The 22,321-nt window shown below is 41.0% G+C and overlaps 1 protein-coding gene across 6 annotated transcripts in view; it reads left to right on the top strand.

Annotated features, from left to right (window-relative positions):
- The window catches only part of KIFAP3 (kinesin associated protein 3), a 144,898-nt gene that overhangs the window by 12,596 nt on the left and 109,981 nt on the right, over window positions 1-22,321 (top strand). For all 6 annotated transcript variants that reach the window (XM_005283382.4, XM_005283380.4, XM_042851338.2 and 3 more), the window contains exons 4-10: window positions 2,525-2,580; window positions 3,077-3,218; window positions 3,958-4,057; window positions 5,049-5,173; window positions 5,648-5,746; window positions 7,392-7,570; window positions 10,036-10,198. In XM_005283382.4, coding sequence (XP_005283439.1) covers window positions 2,525-2,580; window positions 3,077-3,218; window positions 3,958-4,057; window positions 5,049-5,173; window positions 5,648-5,746; window positions 7,392-7,570; window positions 10,036-10,198 — 864 coding nt within the window. The remainder of the gene's footprint in view (window positions 1-2,524; window positions 2,581-3,076; window positions 3,219-3,957; window positions 4,058-5,048; window positions 5,174-5,647; window positions 5,747-7,391; window positions 7,571-10,035; window positions 10,199-22,321) is intronic.

Below are 22,321 nucleotides of genomic sequence, written 5' to 3'. Positions count from 1 at the left end.
TTTGAGATTTAATAATGTTAAAAGAATTCTAGCATTTTCAGCTTTGTCTCTTGGTAAAACACACAGAAGGCAAAAATCCTGGAGAAATTTTTACGCAAGTCCTGGATTCAAAGCAGTTAATTGTTAGAGGCTTGCAGGCATACATCTACCAACCCATGTTCTGGAATAGAAAGTATAAAAGTTTCCAATCCCCAACAATCTCCTGTGTGATTCCAAACTCAGATCTTTCGTTATATAGGCACAATTATAGGTTAGGTTTTCTTAACTCTTTTCTGCTGTGTTCTTTTGTGGCCACATCTTAGTAGAATGCATAGTTCTTAGTGCAAAAGCAAAAAAAACCTGGGCTAGTGCTAATTTATAATTGTTTCTTTCTTGCTGGCTAAAGAAGACCCGAAATTACATTATTTTTAAATGGTACCTTTCTGCCTGTTATATATATTAGAAATGTAGATCTTGTCTACTGGAAAATTCTGTAGGTGGGTGACCTGAGAATTAGTACTTTATGACATCATGGATTCAAAGGAAGCAAAACCTGATTAATTGAGAGCAGAGCTGATTTTTTGTTCAGACGGTTTAAAACTCTCTTGTTTTCCTCTTGGTCTTATTACTAGGCATTTGAGCTAAATGCCTAGTAAACAATAGGAAGAAAAGCTGTTTTTTGGATAAATATCCAACACCCCATCTCTTCAACTAAGGCTTTTTGAAGCCTCCTCCAATAGAGAGTGGCAGCAAAAAAACCAGCCACTTGACATTAGATATGATATGCTATTATTAAGACCCTACCAAATTCACAGCCATGAAAAACTTGTCACAGACCATGAAATCTGGTCTCTTGTGTGCTTTTACCCATACTATACAGATTTCACAGGGGAGACCAGAATTTCTCAAATTGGAGGTCCTGACCCAAAAGGGAGTTGCAGGGGGTTGCAGTATTGCCACCTTTACTTGTGCGTTGCCGTCAGAGCTGGGTGGCCAGAGAGCGGCAACTGTTGGCCAGGTGCCCAGCTCTGAAGGCAGTGCCCCGCCAGCTGCAGCACAGAAGTAAGGGTGGCAATACCATACCATGCCAGCCTTACATCTGCACTGCTGCCTTCAGAGCTGGGCGGCTGGAGAGGGTGGCAATACCATAACATGCCAGCCTTACTTCTGTGCTGCTGCTGGCGGCAGCTCTGTCTTCAGTGGTGCAGAAGTAAGGGTAGCAGTACCACAACTCCCCTCCATAGTAACCTTTGACCCTCTCCCCTCCACTACTCCTTTTTGGGTCAGGATCCTTATAATTACAACACTGTGAAATTTCAGATTTAAATATCTGAAACCAGGAAATTGACCAAAATGAATCATGAATTTGGTAGGGCCCTAGCTATGATTTAAAAAACAAACAAACAAACAAGTAGCAAACTTTTCTTGAAACAAACAAACCTTCCCCCACCCCCGAAAAAACCCCAAGCCTTTCAGGCCTTTGTCATAAAGAAGTAGAACAGGCCCATGTCCTATGTGTTACCATTTGTCAGTTACCTTTAATGTTTAATTGGATGCTTTTTTTATGTGTAGAATTTTGGACTTGCCCACAGGGACTCCTGCCATACCATAGCATGAACCAGAATACAGGGTTTAGAAAAGTGCTCTTCCTGCTCCACAGAGATGTTGTTTTTGGACCAATATGTTGCATGCTTGAGAGCTGGTCACTCCATAAAAGGGTGCAACAGCTTTTACATGCAGGCCTTGATGAGAACGAAGCCATAGCCATAGCCTAAAGGCCTTCCCCATAGAAAGTCAGAAACTTTCACTATATCTGTACATCACAAACTTTTCTTGTCAGCAACAAAAATCCAGGAATGCTTTACTTTGAACTGTTTTGTTAACCATCCTTTACCATCATGCACACTTCACAGGAAATGCTGAATAAAGGCCTACTTTACAAAGTCCTGATTAGATGAGTAGCCTACAGAAAGCAGTTGTTTTCCACCCTTGTGGCGTATATATCAACAGAAAGTATATACATCCCTGTAAGTCTGACCTAAGCTTTCTAGTGGCCCTCTGCACAGAGGAAAATTTTATCCTGAAGATCCAGTCCTACATTATAGTGAGGGTATCCATGATTTTGTAATCATGGGATGATATTCTGTTCCAAGGCACATATACATATATAAAAAAATAAATAAATAAAGGGGCTTAACTCTGAATTTTCCAGTTCTTATGCAGTTAAAAATGTTAGACTTCTAAAGATGGATTCATTTAAAAAAAACCCAACTCTTTTTAAAAAACAAAAACAAAAAACTTGCAGTACATTATTCTGAGTGTCAAAAAGTCATGGCGAAATTTTCTCCTTGGCTCCTTCTTGCTCTAGCTACAATGCTAAAACAACGCTTGAGCTTTGTTATATACTTAGATTGTAAGCTCTTTGGGGTCGGGATCCTCTTTTTGTTCTATGTTTGGGGCTCCTAGATACTATGATAATACTGGATATGCTATCGTCAATGAATATGCACAACATTAATTATAACCATGTCTTTTATCACTATAGAAAAGAAAGAGAAATCTAATAAACCCAAAGATCCACCACCTTTTGAAGGAATGGAGGTAGGAATCTAAGCTAGAATTTAAAGGAAGCTAAATACGAAGACCTTTACTCTTACAGAACTGTTTTATATTAAAAGGAAAAAATATAGATGCAAATCAGATGAGTAAAATATTGAAGAATTTTTTATTAAAGACTTTGGTTTAAAAATATTAACTAATAAAATAAAAGTCCTCTCCATATGTGGTAAAATTCTTGCACATTTGTCTTTGTGTTATATACTTAGAGGGTAATATGAGTGAGATTCTGGAACATGGGGCTAGACACCACAAAGCTGCTACTTAGTGTCAGTTGTTTTTGTAATGAAATCTCCTTGTGTGTTCTGGGCAGTCAGTAGCAATGGTTCTGTACATGGTGTTTGGTTTTTGTTGTCGTTTACGTCTTAAGACTTAGCTACGCACTCTTTTCTGCTTTGCTGCAAAGTAACATCGTTTTTGCATGTTGAGCGGGTTCCTTTTTCTCTGTGTCAAAGCCCAGCTATGTCTTTGATGCTTTCAGATTGATGAAGTAGCCAATATCAATGACATGGATGAGTACATTGAGTTACTGTATGAGGATATTCCTGATAAGGTGCGTGGCTCTGCCCTTATCTTACAACTCGCCAGGAACCCTGATAATTTGGAAGAATTGCTGCTCAATGGTAACTTACAAATCCTCTCATAAAGTTATGCTGTTTTTTTCCCCCCCCATCTCTGTGGAGCTATTTCTCCGCTCAGAGAGACTCCCACATCTTTCATTTGGGATGGGATGGGGTTCTAGTATTAGTTCTAAGTTTCCCTCTAAGTAAAATAGGGCCAGCACACAACATTTACTGTTTATATCTCAACAGTGCTGTAATACCCAAAATGTGCTCGGTGCTGTGTATGTGGGGGGGAAGAGGCGAAGAGAGAGAGTTATAGAAGAAGGCATTCCTTGCCCCAAAAAGCTTACCCTCTATAAAGACACGCATGATATAAGCAAGATCCAAGTTAAGGGTTTGTGGTGATGCTAGGATGATGCTCTTTTTCCCTTTCTTTTCCCTTGTCCCCTCTCCAGAAATCCCTTCTCTCCACTGGCGCATCAGCCAAACTGTTTCACCATTGATGCCCCAGTGTGTCCTCTACAACTGGCCCACTCCCATGTCATAAAATGGGATTAGTCTGAGAGACTGATGCAAAAAACATTAGGCAGTCAAATGGCCATGTTAATGAAAGTGTCTGAAGGCTGAGGTCACTCTGGTGGCAGGGGCCTACATGGACTCACCTGCTCCTTGTACTAATTGTCAGACCCTGCTGCCTAAAAGAATGCAGTGAAAGGTGTGTTTAATCTGTTTAGCTCAAGCAGGTCATGGAGAAAGAGGCACTACAGCCATTCATCTAAATCTTGTTTGTTTTTTTTAGAAACTGCCCTGGGTGCATTAGCCAGAGTGCTGAGAGAAGACTGGAAACAAAGTGTGGAACTTGCTACTAATATTATTTATATTTTCTTTTGCTTTTCAAGGTAAGTGCAAGAGGAGCTTGCTCTATCAGTTGCCTTGAGTTTTTAGTTATTTTCTGCTCTAGTATAGTTTGGAATTGCATCTTAAAGCACTTTTACTGAGAAATATCACTACATATGGGGAAACTGAGGCATAGAAAGTAAACCCATGGGGACGTGAGCCTCAGCAGAGCCAGGATCACAGAACCCATGGTTTTTGAGTTCTAATCCTGTCCCCTATCCCACTGGACTCTTTGGTGTCTTCCTTATCTCCCACATAACTCCCCCGTCAGTGAAAACAGTATTCAAAAGTCAAGTATTCAATTGAAATGTGAAATGTCCAATTGTTAGTAATGTTACAGCTTCACTACATCTAGACTATTGGTGAAAAAGAAGTTATCACATAGGTGGATTGTTACCTTCCCTCCCCTCCCCCCTTTTTTTTTTGTGTGTGTGAGGGTGGCCTGGCTGAACCATTTTATAACATACAATCTATAGCTGGCTGGAAAAATGGAATTTTCGTTCCAAGAGAAATTCTGACTTATCAGATTTTTTTTTGTGCGTGTTCCAAATCCGAACAAAAAAAAATCAAAATTTCCTGTGGATGAAAATTTCAAAAAAATTTGGTTCACCTCCACCAAATCATTTAGTTTAGATAGTATCATTTCGTTTTGACTTATACATTTTGTTTTTTAGACATATTAAAATATGAACTATTAAAAATTAAACGATAAACTGAAATGACAAATTCAAAAAAATGTTTTTTCTGTATCAAAATGAAATGAGTTGAATTGTTCCTATCAAAGGTTTCATCAAAATTGACATGTTTTCACAAAATGCTTCTAGTTTGACAAAACCGCATTTTCCGATAGAAAACTGTTTCACTGAATTTTTTTCGACTAGCTCTAATGAAAACCGGTCAGATTGTGCAATACTAGGAGATCTTACTATCCCAGTTTTGAACACAGATTTTTGGCTTTATTTCTCTCATACACTGCATATCTTTTTTAAACAGTTTTTCCCAGTTTCATGGACTAATCACACACTACAAAATTGGAGCTCTGTGTATGAACATCATAGATCATGAGCTGAAAAGACATGAGCTCTGGCAGGAGGAACTCACCAAGAAGAAGAAAGCTGATATCCTCTCTCTGTGCCTGGGCAACTTTCAGCTTTTCTGATTCCTAGTGGTTGAAATGAACTATATGTGCAGTAACTCATGTCAATACAGAAGATGAGTAAGAGAGCACAAAATCTAGTTGCAGGACTAGAACAGATGAAAACCAAAAGTGAAAAATTTGGGCTGGAGAAGGGATTGTTTTTTGTTCTTAAAAATGATTTTAACGTAAGTGTTTTAGTTTACCAGGAGTATGGCTTATATGGGACATTTTTACTACTAGTAGAATCCTTAACACCATTAATTCCTAAACCTATCCATAGTGTGGACCACGTTTTAATAGAAACATTGTCCCATGGGCATCCTTTTATTATTACACAGACATGTAGTCCCGGCTGGTGATCAAATAACATCTGTGATTGATATTTGTCCCCACTCTGTAATTTCCCTGTGTCTTTTGCTCTATTACTATACAATCCTTAACTCCAGTTATTTACTTGATGAAGATCCTGAGAATCAAACCCTGAAAAAGGATTATGAGAAAACCTATAAAAAGTACCAGGGGCTGGTTGTCAAGCAGGAACAGCTGCTGCGAGGTATGAACTCCTAAAACATAAGCAACAGGCAAGGAGATCCTTGTCACAGCATGAAGGGCCAGGACTTGCTGAGAACTTTTAACTAGTGTGGAGGATGTTTACTAACAAGTTAGAAAAATAAAAATAGTCTTAATCTGCATACTTTGGCAATGTTTTAAACATTATTTAAGTAATTGCCAATCTCAAAGAGAGAACTTTGGTGTGTGTTTGCCAGAACACTGCATACTGCTGGTGACATTGCTCCTGCCATTGAATAGTGCTGGAGTCTTGCAAGGACCAGATCATCAGCTGGTGCAAACTATTATAGCTCCACTGAAATCCATAAAGATGCCTATTTGTACAAGCTGCAGATCTAGTACTTGAATATGTATATAAAGCAAATTGTATTTCTTTTCCTTTTGAGTTATCTCTTCAGAACACGCTAGATGGTTCTTAGCCCAGTTCTACCACTACAAGGAGTATCAGTGGGCCCCTTTGTTGGTATTCTCAGTACAGAAGCCCACCATCAAATGAGCCAGGGAGACTGACAAGCTTCTCACCTGTATGCATAATTCATTTATTAAGGATTGAGGGTCACTGGCAGGGAGCATTGTGAAGGTGTCTGCATTGCTTCTGTACTATGTCTGTTCTGTGCATGGAATAGTTCTTTTTCCAAGACACTCAGTCTAGTGCTTTACACCAGCACTAAGTTCACTTGTAAAAAGTGAAGTAATGATTTTTTAAAATGAGGTCTTTGTAATAATCTTACATTTTCATCATTTTAAAAATGAAGCTCTGCAGTGATCAGGGAAAAACTATGCTTACAGTACTCTAATCAGGCAGTGAGAGTGCTAACGCAGTGTGTGTCCATGTAGCAGCCAGAAAACATGTTGAGGTCTGGCAGGCAGATGCAGATCTGCAAAAGAATTGGGAGAAAGGTAAATGAAGAAAACACTGTCAAATTTTAAAAAATGACGTATTTCCAGAAACTTCTTAGCTTTTATTAGCAACATAATTGAAACTGGAATAACTGCAAAAATGTAGGGCCTGATTCTCCTCTGCTTTGCACCTCGTGTAGTCATTTACACTGTCTAAAGTGATCAGAATGGTAACACTCTACTTCTACTGTGCTTACGTGTAAGAGTCCGCACAAGGTGCAAAGCAGTGGAGAATTAGGCCCCTATTTTTATTTTTAGCATTAATGCTGTTCTTTGTTTTGTTTGATTTTTCTTAGCTTGGACAATAAAAATAGCATAATTGACTAGTATTCAACAGTTTCTAGTTAATTTCACTTCAAATGCATTTCGCATTCTGCTGAAATTTTTGGATTGCAATCACCGCAAGGGAATGTTTTGTTTTTTTAATAGTTTCCCTGGAATTTGTGTGTTTAAAAAAAAAAAAAAAAAAAAAAAAAAAAGTTGCTGATGGTCATAAGTTTTATAAAACTATATTGTCAAAACCTATATAAAATAATAAATGGATTGTAATTCTAACTTTCTTTTCTAAATGGGAATCAAGAGCATTCAACTTTGGCCTTGCTTAAAATCAGTGGGGTACAGTCAGTGCTGAACACTTTTGAAAATCCCATCCTAAACATTTAATGTAGATGTAGATTGACATAGTCCCAGTATCTTTGACCTATTGGTATGATTGGTTTTGATGTTAGTTGCTCTTTATCTGCTGCTGAACCTCGCTGAGGACACACGCACAGAGCTGAAGATGAGGAACAAGAACATTGTCCACATGCTAGTGAAAGCACTGGACCGAGAGAACTTTGAGCTGCTTATTCTGGTGGTGTCTTTCCTGAAGAAACTTAGCATTTTTATGGAGAACAAAAATGACATGGTAGGTCTTGTAGCAATCTACAGAAATGCTATGGTGGTTGTTCATTGGGTCAGAGGGGGTCAGGGATTCCAATGAAAGTGAAATAAACCTCTTGCATCCCATCCCCTTTTAAAATAATTGTAGCCCTGATTTTAGTACTATGAAGGGACTACAGTAAATGTAATGCAAGCCCCAGCAGGGACCGCTATAGAAAACTACATATAGAATCATGTAGGGAGCTAGCCTCACCATAGCAAAATTACATGTAAATATGATGGCGAAGAGAGGAATGGCAAAGATTGGTACAAGCATCCAAAAATCTGGGTATTTATCCAAACATCTGGAGGTTCCCAAAACCAGCCTGTAACCAGACGCTCTTTTTGACATTCATCTCTAGCTCTTGTTGTCTCAGGGAAGGAGATCTGGTTACACTTTAGCAGACTGCTAGACTGGGCTATTGCCTTCCCAAGCCAGCAGGATCTTCCACACTGTAGTAGAATGCAGCCCAGACGTGCTTCATGTTGCTACTGCTGGCTGCTAATGCAGGGACTTTCTCCATAAACCCGGGTGGGTGGGTGGTAAGAAATTTCATGTCCTTGGGAAAATGGAAGGACTTTTTTTTATTTGGCTCTGTGAGCCGACAAATTCAACAACTCCCTCATTCACTGAATCCCTTTGTGGCTTTGGCAAGTCACTTTATCAGTTTACATCAGTTCACCAATCTGTTGAATGGGGATAATGATCCTTGCTTACCTACCTACCAACCTCAAAGGGAAATCATGACACTTAACGATTGCTTCTAATGCATTTTGGATCCTGAGTTGAAAAGGTGTATATATATAAATGCAGTAAAAATGAGTTGAGAATTGTAGACAGTTGGATCTTAGTGACTGTCATGCGCTTGTGTATTTACATACAATTAGGAATAAGGATATTTCCTTTATTCGTAAGACCCTGAAGAATGTATTTCTGGGGAATTTATTGTATTTCTTAGGTGATGAAGTCATGTGCTCTTGAGATCAATCTATAATCATGCACTGCCCTGAAGCACCTTACTGGTCTAATAAGGATTAGCTATCCCACCAGCTGATTAGCTGGCATACTTTCCACATTCTGTTTGATTTAGTGTGGAAACAAACAAAACAAAAATTAATGTTTATTTTATTGTGAACTTTTTGGACAGCCTTGAACATTTTTCAAATAGACCATACAGCTTAGCTTGGCTATCTTCACATGCATTTTTTTCATAATACAGATAATACTTTAGAAAAAAATACTTTTCCCATATAGTGAGAAAGCTACTGATGAGGGAGATAGGATTCTGAAAGTTGTAGGTTTTCTCTCATTTTAGCTGTGTCTAAATAACCTTTGGGGACAAAATGAGCCAAGTTTAGCTGTTTCAGGTTTTATCCTGTTTTACTTATTTGGGCAAAACTATTAATGGTGTGATCATTTAATCTATCTTGGTGTTTGTATCATGTCTGTCACCTTGGCTTTTGAGTGCCATTATTGCTAATTATGTTTAAAGCAATGAGGCAGAAATTGTTATTGGTCGATTTGGACTCAAAGAGATTTAGTGTAATGAAAATAATTTGGATAATATAGCATATTTATGAAGATCACCAGCGTGGTGCTAACAGTTTGCTTGCTGCTTTGAGTTCATTCTCTGCATGTTTCTGACTGAAAGATGGGCTACAGACACAATCCTAATGCATATGGTAAGAGCGTAAAGGGTTCAAACTAACTTAAATACACTTATGGCCAGTAACGGCAGACAGATGTAGCTTAGAAGATGGTGAGAAAAACTTTCTGAAGACTTGTCAGTCAAAGATCAGATGTCTTTTCTTGGGCTGGTAAGAAAAACATATCAGAAATGATACTGCTGCTCAGTCCTTAGATTATGTCCTGTAATCTTAGTGATACACCTATCAAGATCACTTTAATGCTTCTGTTAAATTAAAATACAGGGCAGCATGACATTATGAGAGTACATACCGAATCCTGCCTAGGAACTCACTCAAACATGCAAGGAAATGGCTCATACTCCTTGGATAGCAGTTTTGTCTCTCTCTCTCAGTTGGGTATCTGTCTGACTTCTAATGGAGATCACTCCAAGGTTATCTGTGTTTGATTAGACCCCTGATCCTGCAAGTCACTCTGCAAGTGGATCCCTGCGCCAATCCCCATTGAGGTCCTTCCCCCCCTCCCCCTCTCCCATTCATCTGATACTCCAAAGATGGCTGAGTCCATTAGCTCAATCTTCCTTTTAAAAAAAAATTAGCCAGAGAGCAGTCCTAGAAAATTTTTAGCCACAAAGCCAAACTTTTGGAAGGTGAAGCCACTTTGAATCGAGACACTGTGGTAACTTTTAACTATCGGCTTGGCTTTTGCTTTCATTTATAAGTATAATTTAAAAAATAGTTGCTAACAAAAGCGAAGGTTTGGGTAGGTTGTGGGCTTAGTGACTTCTCATGCTTCTCATACAGGTTGAAATGGATATTGTGGAAAAACTGGTGAAAATGGTACCATGTGAGCATGAAGACCTGCTGAATATCACCCTTCGACTTCTACTGAACCTCTCCTTTGACACGGGCCTGAGAAACAAGATGGTCCAAGTTGGGCTGCTTCCCAAACTTACTGCACTTCTAGGTATGTTTTCTTTTGTCCCTGTGCAGCCCTTCCAGCAGCGTTAGCATTGTTGTTATTATTGCGCTTTTGTCAGCCCCTTCCTATGGAAGGACAAGGTATCAACTTCCCTCAAAAAAGCAATTGTTAACCTCTTGATCAAGAAATCATCTCTTGCCGCTGGCAATCCAGTTATTGTCCTGTCTCAAATCTTCTTTTTGGATGAAGATTATCAAGAAGATTATAGCAAGTTACACACACATGTGGGTCCTAATGTCTTTTTGATCCTAGTTAATTTGGTTGTATGCCTGGGTGTGGGATGGAGACCCCACTGGTAGGATGGGATTGCTGACCACCTGATGAGGAACAAAGATTCTGGTGTCCATACTAATCCTGTTAGAGCAGTGGTTCCCAAACAGTGATGTGGGCTGGAGGAACATTCAGGGAGTGCAGCGGGGCTCAGGCTAGCCCTCCTGGGGTATAGGGAGGGAGCATCACCCAGGCCTGCTCTGCCTCCAGCTGCAGCCTCGGGCTCCAGCCATGGCCCAGCACCAGCTGCAGCCCCGACTCCCAGCCACAGCCCTGCTCCACGCCCCAGCGCCTGATCACGGTTCCCAGGAGGGCTGCAGACAGGTTCCATTACAGGTAACTGGGGACATGCCAGAAAGGTTCAATCCAGGGGTAGTTAAGAATGCCGGGGTTGTAGTGTCTGAGGACATCCAGCTCTGTGTGTCAGTTTCTTATGATGGAGTAGTTTAGATAGCTTTCCTGGTATCTTAACATAGGGATGTGATCAGAGAATTAACTGAGAGAACACTCAGTGCTTGTAGTATGGAGGAAATGGCCAGTTATATCAGAGCCTTTGGTGGATGGCTATGCCCACCATTTATTGCTAAGGCTTGTAACCTGGGAGTCTTGTTGGATTCCAGATAGTGGTTGCCAAGAATGTGTTTTCTTGTCAGTAGCAAATAAGGTTATGTCCATTTCTTTTATATGTGAATTTTCCTGCAGTTATGTCACTTGCAGGTTGGATTACCCCAGTACACACTATAACACCTTAACACCACTTGGAAATTGCAACTAAGAGAAGAACTTGTTTGCCCACTTACTGAACAATATTTGCCACAGGGAGCACTTTCATACCAGTTGATTTCCAGGTGATGTTTAAGGTAAAATTCCTGCTTGATGGAGTTTGGGTCCTGGCTGCTTGATGATGATTCTCCATACAGATGGAAGATTCTCAGGATATATAAGCCGAAGAGGAATTGAGGGGCGGGAATGTATGACATAAACACTTTCTTCAGAATGAAACAAATGGAAAAATAGAAAGGTACACGGTGTAGCAATTGAACCTCAGGCTGTGCTGAAGGGGATGACAGTGGTTTATAGAATTGTATAAATGTAGGGCTGGGAAGCACCTCCAAGTTATCAAGTCTGGCCCCCTGCACTGAGGCAGAACCAAGCAAACTTAGACCATCTCTGACAGGTCTTTGTCCAAACTGTTCTCAGAAACCTCCAATGATGAGGATTTCACAATCTCTCTTAGAAGCCTGTTCCATTGCTTAACTATTCTTATAGTTAGAAGGTTTTTCCTCATATCTAATGTAAACCTCCCTTGTTGTCCATTACTACTTGTCCATGGAGAAGAACTGATCAGTCCTCTTTATAGCAGCCTTAGCATGTTCAAGGACTGTTATCAGGTCCCCGCCTCTGTCGTCTTTTGTCAAGAGTAAATATGCTCAGCTTTTTTTAACCTTTTTCTCATAGGTCAGATTTTCTAAACCATGTAATATTTTTATTGCTCTCCTCTGGACTCTCTCCCATTTGTCCACATCTTTCATAAAGTATACGCCCAGAATTGGACACAGTACTCCAGTGGAGGACTCACCAGTACTGAGTAGAGCAGGACAATTACCTCCCATGTCTTACATATGCCAGTCTTGTTAATACATCCCAGAATGATGATAGCCTGTTTGCAGCTGCATGACATTGTTGACTCATGCTCAATTTGTGATCCACTGTGACCCTTAAATCCTTTTGAGCAGTACGACCACCTAGCCACTTATTTCCCATTTTGTAGTGGTGGATTTAATTTTTTCCTTCCTAAGTGAAGTACTTGTCTTTATTGAATTTCATCTGGTTGAATTTAGGCCAATTCTCCAGTTTGTCAAGGTCATTTTGAATTCTAATCTTGTCCTCCAAAGTGCTTGCAATCCTCCCATCTTTGTGTCAAATGCAAATTTTATAAGCATACTCTCCAATTCATTATTCAAGTCATTAATGAAAATATTGAGTACTACTGGACCCCTTTGGAACCCCAGTAGATACACACTCCCAGTTTGACAGTGAGCCATTGATAACTACTCTTTGAGTACAGTCTTTCAACCAGTTGTGCATCCACCTTCTAGTAATTTCATCTAAACCACATTTCCCTAGTTTTCATATGAGACTGTCATGTGGTACTGTGTCAAAAGCCTTACTAAAATTAAGATATATCATGTCTTCTGCTTTCCCCCATCCACTAGACATCAAGTGTGGAATAATCTCCATGCAACAATGATAAATTCAAATCTAGGCAAGGCTGGCTTTGGCCCTTATCCTCAAGATAGATAGATTGTGTTCCATACATGTGAATTTTTCATATAAAACTTAAAAATGAAGTTCTGTTATCTATGTGTAAATAGTGCAGCCTGTGATTAGAGTTGGGTGGGGAATAATTGTCCCAGCCCATGAAAATTTGAGGTTTCAAAAATTTTCCCCCATATTGGGATGAAACAAGACCTTTCAAAATATTTTGCGAAAAAACAAAAAGAGGGAGACCCCAGAATAGACAATAGCCTGCCTGGTGGTTCAGGCACTCACCTGGGATGTGGGAAACCTGGGTTCAAGTCCCTGGTCTGAATCAGGCAGAGCAGGGATTTGAAGTTGGGTCTCTCCCACATCTCAGGTGAGTTCCCTAACCACTGGGTTACTGGCTATTCTGGGGTTCTGTGTCTATGTGGAAAGTCCATCCTGGACTCGTGAAACCTTTCTGACAAAAGTTTTGTTAAAACTGACCCTTTCCTACAAAAAACTGTTGGTTTTGATGAATTTACATTTTCTGACAAAACCGTTCCACTGAAAACTTCCCAACCAGCTCTACCTGTGTTGTGTTTTGCACGTATGGAGGTTTGTCCTGCTATCACTGCACAGAATTTCCCCTCCAAACACTGCTGTGAAGGATCCTGTGTATCATTTGGCTGCCACCCTCCACTCAGAGGCTGCAGCAGTCCAGAGAGTCTGTACCTAATTGAACTTGGCCTTGTGAATTGCTGAGCACCCTGCTTTCAATGGGAGTTTTGCTCTTGCATTACTAGGTCCATAATGCATATAGTGCTTTGGGAAAAAAGGGGCTATGTGAAATGTTATCCCAATATATTGTAACTGGAATGTACTGAATCCATGACAGCTGCTTTATTGGGAGGCCTTCTAGGAAATGCACCTTGAACTGAATGCATGAGTTTTCTGCACCAGTTTACACTAGCACAGGATCTAACGCTGTGATCCTTAATCCTGGCTGCGAATAATGTCAGTGATGATTAAAAGTCATTTCTTCCAAACTTTTTTGCATGCAAACAGCGCCGGGGTGCTGCATTTCACACCATTCCTCTCTGGGCTGTAAACAGAGGTGGTTTGGTTTTTGGGGGGGGGGGAGGGGGGTGCACAGCATTTGGGATCCCTTCTCTTTATGCCCAGTTCCAGATGAAGGGTGGTGGTGGTGGGGTAAATGGCATTTAGCGATAACTGGGATGAGGGAGGCTATCTAAACAGAAAAGTCATTTTCTTTAGATCCAATGAAGTGCTGCAGGTTCAACTATTGGTATGTCTAGACTGTAGTCCAGGATGTGAATACAGCTCGAGTAGACATACCCAAGCTAGCTTTAAATCAACCAACCCCGCAAGTAATTAGCCAGGGTTCTGAGTGGGCTTGTACAGCCTGTGCCGAAGCACACACTGCTTCTGAACCTGAGCTAGCTTTAATCTAGCTAGCTCGGGTATGTCTGCACAAACTGCAATCACAACCTGTGGTTTCGGTACAGATGAAACTTTAACTTGTAAGCTGGGGCAGAGACTGTGTTCTGTGTTTGAACAGTGTCTATTGCAATACAAAAAATCTGTCATGACACACAAGGCATTATTCTGAGATGTCACAACTCTTTAGGGTAACATGATGGAGCTGGAGCCTATGGCCATCACGTATCTACTTTTTAATGTTTGTATCTGGTGCAGTTTCTGGGGTTCAAAATATTATTCTTTTATATTTGGAAACCATAACCAAAATACTGTAGCCTACTTTCCCTACACCCTATGTCAGTTCCAGGCTTCAACAAGATTTCCTAGGTGCAGTACCTGTAATAAATACATCACTTTGTACATCAGAGCTGAGCAAAACTGGCCAACCGGGCTTCAGTATTAAATACATTATTTTTAAGTGTCAAATACCCCTCTTATCCTGGTTACTAGGACATTGAATGCATATTACTCAAGTAAATTCACTTTGGTTTACATTTGCAGTTCATCTTCAAGTGCTAATGCATCTCAGCAGCTGTTGACAAGTTAACCATACAGTTCCTAACACCACAGGGTCAAACTTGTCAGCTCATTAGGCTACTGCATTTTAACATTCATGCATATCATGCCTTTAGCAGCGGGTATGAAAGGAGAGTATAAATTAAATACAGTAGGCATTTAAGGAGGAAGTTGAGGTTGCAGATTGGTAATGGGCAGGGATTGTGGGCACGTATGTGGGGATTGAGACTCATGAGATGGAGAAGTAGCATTTGACATTGTAGCATAGGAAGTCTGTAGGGTCCTTTGGCTTTTTCCAGAGCCATTAAGCAGCATGGGAGCAGGAGTCGAGGGATCTGAGGTTAGGCATGTGCCAAGGCTGGGAGTTGGTGGGATGGACTCTGCTGTGAGAGGCAGGCAGAAAGAGTGAAGGGATTCTACAACTGAGCGAATGGAGGGGGCATAGAGTGACAGACATTGAAGGAGAAGGATTATTCTTTGTGTTCTCCTCTCTCACCTCAGAGCCTCTTGGCTGATGCAAGGGAGATCAGGGGTATGGGTGGTGGAAGGTTCTTTGCTCTTCTTCGGTCTCCATTTTTTAGTTATTCTCCCAGTTCGAAATAGTTCCTGGTGGCTGCTTCCACATATAGCTTTGCCAGTCAGCAGCAGTGTGAAACCAAACTTGTTGCTTTCAGTGCAGCCTACCTGTTCTGAAGAAGTGAAAACCGACTGCTCTTGCAGCTTACTGTGTGCTCCTAAGTTAATTGGGTACAGCAGAGTTTAGTTATGCTCAGAATCTCCAAGAGCTAGCTCCTTTCAGGAAAGTTCAGACTCAGGCTTGCTAGCCAGAAGCCAGGACAGAGGCACACGAGCCACCCTGTTATGGTTGGGGTTTCCAGGCACAAGCTGCACAAAGGGAATGTGTCCAGAGACACTGCTGATTTTGTACAATTAAATTAGTATGGGCATACAATGGACTTTCTCTTCAGTCGCTAGCCTTGCTGAAACACCCATGGCACAGTTTGTACCACAACTGCTGCAGGTATCTCGCTCTTTTAATAAGCATGTTATATGTAGTTGCATGTGTCTCTGTCATTAGCACTGCATGTGCTTTTAAAAGTGTTTAGCTGTCGTGATCTTGGAGACAAATATTGCCTCCTTCTCCATGAGAACAGAGGGCCGTGCACAGCAGAAGCAGTGTTCTGTCATTTGTGTGTGGTGGGAGGCTGCTCATGGGGTGCATTGGGGGCTCCCAGCACTCTGATGTGCTTGGATGCCAAGTCAGTAGTATAGCTGGTGTATCCACTACCAGTATATGAATTGGCTATCATTTGTCCCCTGCAGAGAGGAGCCACAGGCATCATGGAAGCTACTGCAATAGCAACTGTGCAGATGCTTGGAGGGTGGATCTCCTTCTGCATGGAGAGCTGTAGTAGAGTTACTCTGGCTGAGTGCAGAGAACAGGGTTTGGTCCATAACATGTAAGTAGTATTCCTTTCCTTGGGATATAGGATGAGGCCTACATTTTTAAGTGTAGTGACTTTGATTGCCCCACTTTTGTGGTGCTCAACTTGACACCTGAAAGGGACTTGGTTTTCAGAGGGCCTGTGGCCATAACTTTTTGAATTGTCCCTTTAAATTGTCTCAATTTGGGCACCCCAAATCACTAGTCACTTCTAAAAACCTAGGTCTGACTGTACTCAAGTGGTTGGAATAAACGGAAAAATTGGTGAATTACTGACAGAGTGTTGGAGTCACTGAGTTGCAGTACTTCATAATAAGCTATCCCTAGCCTCATCTTAGCAACTGGAATCCTTAAGTATTGTGCTAGATGCAATTTAGGTAATACATTTCCTTCAAATTTTGACTTTGCAAGAGAGAATAAGGCACAGTCAGCAGTTATTTATAAGGTTTGTGTTGGAGTCTAAAGATCTCACCAGTGAGTGTACATCTTAAAAGAACTTAAGACCTTCAAGCACGCATCCATCTGGTGGGTTGTTTGAGAGGATATTTGTTTGGTGGGTGTACAATTCCAATATAATAGTTTCCATGTTTCATGGGTACAATGATCTGATCAAGCCAAATTGGCTATAGGGGTTTCTCTTGCAACTAGGGAACATGATCCTTTCTTGATCTAGGTTTCATAACATTATTCTAGATATGAAAGCATCCTCTGTGCTCTGGAGACCTTATGTCAACATGCTGTGAGGAACAGGGTCATCTACCTTGCCTTAGGAAGGCCTCTTCAGTTCTGTGATAGTTTGAGCTCTTTTGAATCAGGCAATCTGGTTTTTCCTTAGTTTTAGAGATGGCCAGAGCTGTTCACATCAGGCTACAACTTTAACCAGCTTTGATCATTCAGAAGTCAAGTATTGCTGCCTTTGCCTGTCATTGCTGGTTTCCTTGACAGATGTTCAGGCAGTGTCTTGCTGTCGAAAGCCCTTTTTGAAATCTTCCATGGTGAGTTGACATTTTTTTCCTTTTTTAATACATAGGTTTTCATGAGCAAAACAAAGAAGAACTAAGGAGTCAAATTTTGTGTATTTGATGACCAGTTCATTGTACATTATGCAATCGTGCCGAGTTGTATTCAGACTGCTGATTAAAAACTTCAGAAATAGCCTGGTTTCTAATTAACAAAGGGTTGTGGGTTTTTTAACTATTCTATTGCTTTTATGAAGGTTTCTTTTAAGAATGTTTAAAGTAGATGTTTTCTCTTTATGAGTTGGCTTAGGCTTTTTGTAGTGAACTTATTATGGAGCTTCACACATCTGTTTGAGTAAGGAGCTTCTTACAGGCTACTGCAGTGTTTTTGCAATTTTAATGGGCCTCGTTTATCCTATAAAGAAGCATACATTTTTCTACCTGATCAAGTGAGCAAACAATAGGGGTCAGATGTGGCAAAGACCCTAACAAAAAGCACATGTCCAGCTGTCAGGGTGAGGTAAAGTCATATCAGGATTGCTTGACGTTATTAATGGCAGTAACATTTATGCTTCCTCCTGTTTTCCCAATTAAATTGAGAAACCTTTTTTCCTAAGGTGGCTCTGCAGCACCTGGTTCTAATACTGGGTGTGTGAACATTGCCTGGGGTATCTCCATTTCTTTATAGTAGATGCTGGCTCAAGCACATTTAAGTAATAGTTCAGCTAAAGAGACCAGTTTGTTGGAAAGCAGTAATTATTAAGGGATTTATTTTGAGTGTTTTTTTTATCATTGGTGGTGAGTATGGCCAAAGTTTTCAAAAATAAGAGCCTAAAGTTAGGCTTCTAAATCCATATTTCGGTGTCTGAATAAATGGCCTGTTTTTCAATATTACTGAGAACTAGAGCTGGGTGACATTTTGTCAGCCAGTAGTAGTCACGCAAAAAATGCATTTTTCAGGGCTCAAACTGTTCACAAATTTGATTGAATTCAATGAATAGTTTCATCCAAAAAAAGATTAAAAAAAGAAAAACGTCTGCACTTTGTTGTGACCATTTTGAAATGTCTCATTTGACTTCTGTGTTTCAAAATGGTGTTCCGTTTAGAAATTTGGCCAATTGAAAAAAATAAAAGGGTAAAAAACACCAAAACAACAACAACAAAAAAGTGAGTTTTTGGATTCAGTGACAAAAATTGAAAAGAAAAATTTGATTTCATTTTGAACTGAACTGTGTTTACAGGGGGATTTTTTGGTTCGGCCTCTGAACTGAAAAATCAGTTACTTGCTCAGCTCTACTGAAAACCCACCTTTTTCTACTGACTTCAGCAGGATTTTGGGTTCACAGCACATTTTAAAAACCAGGCTATTTATTTAGACACCAAAATATAGATTTAGGAGCCTAACTTTAATACTGATTTTTTTAAAATCTTGCCTATGATTTTACTATATGTAAAGCTATCAAAGAGTAGAGGCTTCAGTATCAAAACCGTGATTAACATGGCACTATGCAAGGTACTTGAGGCTGGGATCGACTCCTTTGCCTTTATAATAAAATATTTGTTCATCAAATTCACACTGCTTGCTGATAGTGAATGGAAAGAATTGCCAAAAAAGTGTGAATGAAATTCATTGCACATTGTGGGTGTTTGTTCTTCCTTCATTGGAAACTATTACTGTCTGATACTTTTTTATTCCTTTAATTTAACATGGTCAAAAGTTAGAAACCACGGCCTGCATCATGCAGGGGGTCAGACCAGATGATCATAATGGTCCCTTCTGACCTTAAAGTCTATGAGTCATGTCTATACTACCGGCTTAATCAGCACCGCTGCGATCAGTGCAGCAGTGTTGATTTAGCAGGTCTGGTGAAGAGACACTAAGTTGATGGCAGAGCGCTCTCCCATTGATATCTGTACTTCACCTCCCCGAGAGGCACGGTGGGAGAGCGTCTCCCATCAACATAGCACGGTATAGACACCACTGTAAGTCGACCTAAGTTACATCACCTTCAGTTATGTAAGTTATGCAACTGAACTAGTGTAACTTAGATCGACTTACAGCGTTAGTGTAGACCAGTCCCAATACTAGTAGTTAGCAGTCTCTAGTATTGAAGTTACAAAACTGTATCAGTGCACAATTTCATTTAACTATTTCTATGTGTGTCACAGAAGTGGACAGATTAAAAATTGTTCATCAATGAATGATGAATAGAGTTTGCTACATGAAATGCTTTTGATGACAAAACTTGGATGTCTAAAATGTCAGAGGAGAGAAGCAACAAATCTCCGAGGGAGTTCAGGATCTTTGCAAGGAAGTAAAGTTTTTGCTGCTGCTCCTTCTAACCTTTGAGAATATGTCTAAACTGCAATTAAAAACCCGCAGCTGGGCCATGCCAGCTGATTCGGGCTTGTGGGGCTCGGGCCAAGGGACTGTTTAACTGCGATGTAGATGTTCTGGCATGGGCTGGAGCTCAGGCTCTAGGTCCCTGAGAGATGGGAGGATCCCAGAACTTGTGCTGCCAGAGCATCTACACTGTAATTAAACAGACACCTGCTGCTGGCCCATGCCAGACGACTTGGGCTTTTGGGGCTAATTGCAGTATCGACATACCCTCAGAGGCTCACAGATCTGTACAGCCACAAACATACCCTCAGAGGAGGCAGATCTGTACAGCCACAAACTCTGTAAACTTGGCATGAGAAGTGCAGTCTCCTAAGGGACAGAGTAGTGGTGCTGTTCTGAAGGTGAGGCTTTGGTACTCAGTACCTTAGGAGAGGTACTCTTCTCAAGCAGACCTTAAGAGGCTTCTAGATGCAGAGATGGCCTCCCGGGAACCTCAGAAAGGAGCATCTGGAAGAGTTCCCCAGGAGAGATGAGCCTGGGGATCCTGAGCTGGAAAAAGGCTGTGCGGGATGGCTCTCAGCCATAAGAACTTTAAAAGGCACTTTGGGGAAAGGAGAATTTGACAGCTATATCACCGAGCATCTGAACACTGCAGGAGGGGGAAGTCTGCTGCTCTCCTCCAGAGTTCCCCATGCTCCCTGCTCCTGTGCAGATGAGCAGTTACAGTGTCCTCTTTCCTCACAGCAGCACAGGTATACTTTGTCTCTTTACACTTGGCTTAGCTTTTTATCAGTGTTTTTTAAAAGATTTGGGCTGATAAAAGGAGAAATCATTCCAATATTTGAAATTATATTTCCATGCTGTATTGGCTTTTGGAGTAAAAGCTGATACAAGAGTAGCAGTTGAATATCCGCTGAGTCTGTTAATTCCGTAAAACAGAAGCTAAAGAATTGTAGTTTTACAGTAAAATAATTTCTGTATTTCCCAGGTCTTTGCTTCTTTTATCTTAGGCCCTCATCCTGCAAATATGCACATGCTTATCTTTCTGCATGTGTGTAGTCCCAGTGACTTCAATGGGACTGTTCGCATGCAGGAGCATTTGCAAGATCGGGGCCTTTGCTTTTTTTGTATTCTAAAAATGGTCACCAGATCTGTAAGAAACTGTCTCCCTATCTCAGATAATCGCTGGCCTATTTTTATCAGGAAATCCCACATTCTCCCTATCCTTGTAATGTTATCAGGTGGTTCTCTCCTCCTCCAGAGTATTGCCAGAGAGAGCCTTGACGTTCAGTAGCAGCTGATCACAGTTTAGTGTTGTGGAATGCCTGTCTTTTTATCTGGGAAACCCAAAAGCGCTACCAATAGATCCAGTGGCAGTTTCATTTTGGGTCGATCCATTCAGGTCAACAACCTGAAACTCAAGCAAGTCATACAAAAAGTGGAAATGAGGCCAAATTACAAAGAATAAATATACATACCATACCAAACCAAACCAAGCATGTTAAGGACAAAATTAGAAGGCACAGAATGAGATTCAACTGGCTAGGGACATAAAGGGAAACAAGAAAACATCTTACAAATACATTAGAAGCAAGAGGAAGACCAAGGATAGGGTTCACCCCTCACTCAGTGAGGAGGGAAAGACAATAACAGAAAACACAGCAATGGCCAAAGTTTTAAAAGCCTTTTTTTTTGTTTTCAGCAAAAAGGTTAGTAGTCAAGAACAAATCATGTAAAACTAACCTAATATCCTTCTTTGACAGGGTAACAAGCCTTGTGGCTAGGAGGGGAAGTGGTAGATGTGATATACTGTGACATTAGTAAGGCTTTTGATACAGTCTCATGTGACCTTCTCATAAATAAACTAGGGAAGTATAGCATAGACTAACCTACTATAAGCTGGGTGGAAAACCATACTTTGAGAATAATCAATAGTTCATGGTCAAGCTGGAAGGGCAAATTGAGTGGGGTTCCCATAGGGATCTATCCTGGGTCCGGTTCTATTCAATATCTTCATAAATAATATGGATAATTTCAGAGAAAGTACACTTACAACCTTTGCGGATGATAGCAATCTGGGAGGGGTTGCAAGTGCTTTGGAGATAGGATTAGAATTCAAAATAATCTTGACAAACTGGAGAAATGGTCAGCATTAAATAGGATGAAATTCAATAAGGACAAATGCAAAGTACTACACTTTGCCCACCCCTGGTCTAGATCAGTGGTGGGCAACCTGCGGCCTGCAGGCCTCATGCAGCCCATCAGGGTAAACTGATTGCGGGCCATGAGACATTTTGCTGACGTTGACCGTCCACAGGCATGGCCCCCCGCAGGTCCCAGTGGCCGCAGTTGGCCATTCCTGGTCAATGGGAGCTGTGGGAAGCGGTGGCTGGCCACAGTTCACTGTTTCTGTCCAATGGGAGCTGTGGGAAGCGGTGGGCTACAGGCCGCCGCTTCCCGCAGCTCTCATTGGACGGGAATGGCGAACTGCGGCCACTGGGATGTGCGGGGGACAGTGCCTGTGGATGGTCAATGTCAGCAAAATGTCTCACGGCCCGCAATCAGCTTACCCGATGGGCCGCAAGTTGCCCACCACTGGTCTAGTTAATGCTTAGTCCTGCCTCAGAGCAGGGGACTGGAGTAGGTCAGTGGTTCTCAACCAGGGTGTGCGTACCCCTGGGGTACGCAGAGGACTTTCAGGGGATTCTTCAACTCATCTAGGTATTTGCCTAGTTTTACAATAGGTTACATTTTTAGCACTAGTGAAGTCAGTGCAAACAAATATTTCATACAGTGACTTGTTTATACTGCTCTATATACTGTACACTGAA

This window comes from Chrysemys picta, chromosome 8 (genome assembly GCF_011386835.1).
Source record: "Chrysemys picta bellii isolate R12L10 chromosome 8, ASM1138683v2, whole genome shotgun sequence".
Lineage (NCBI taxonomy): Eukaryota > Metazoa > Chordata > Testudines > Emydidae > Chrysemys > Chrysemys picta.
This window is presented reverse-complemented; position numbering and strand designations above follow the sequence as displayed.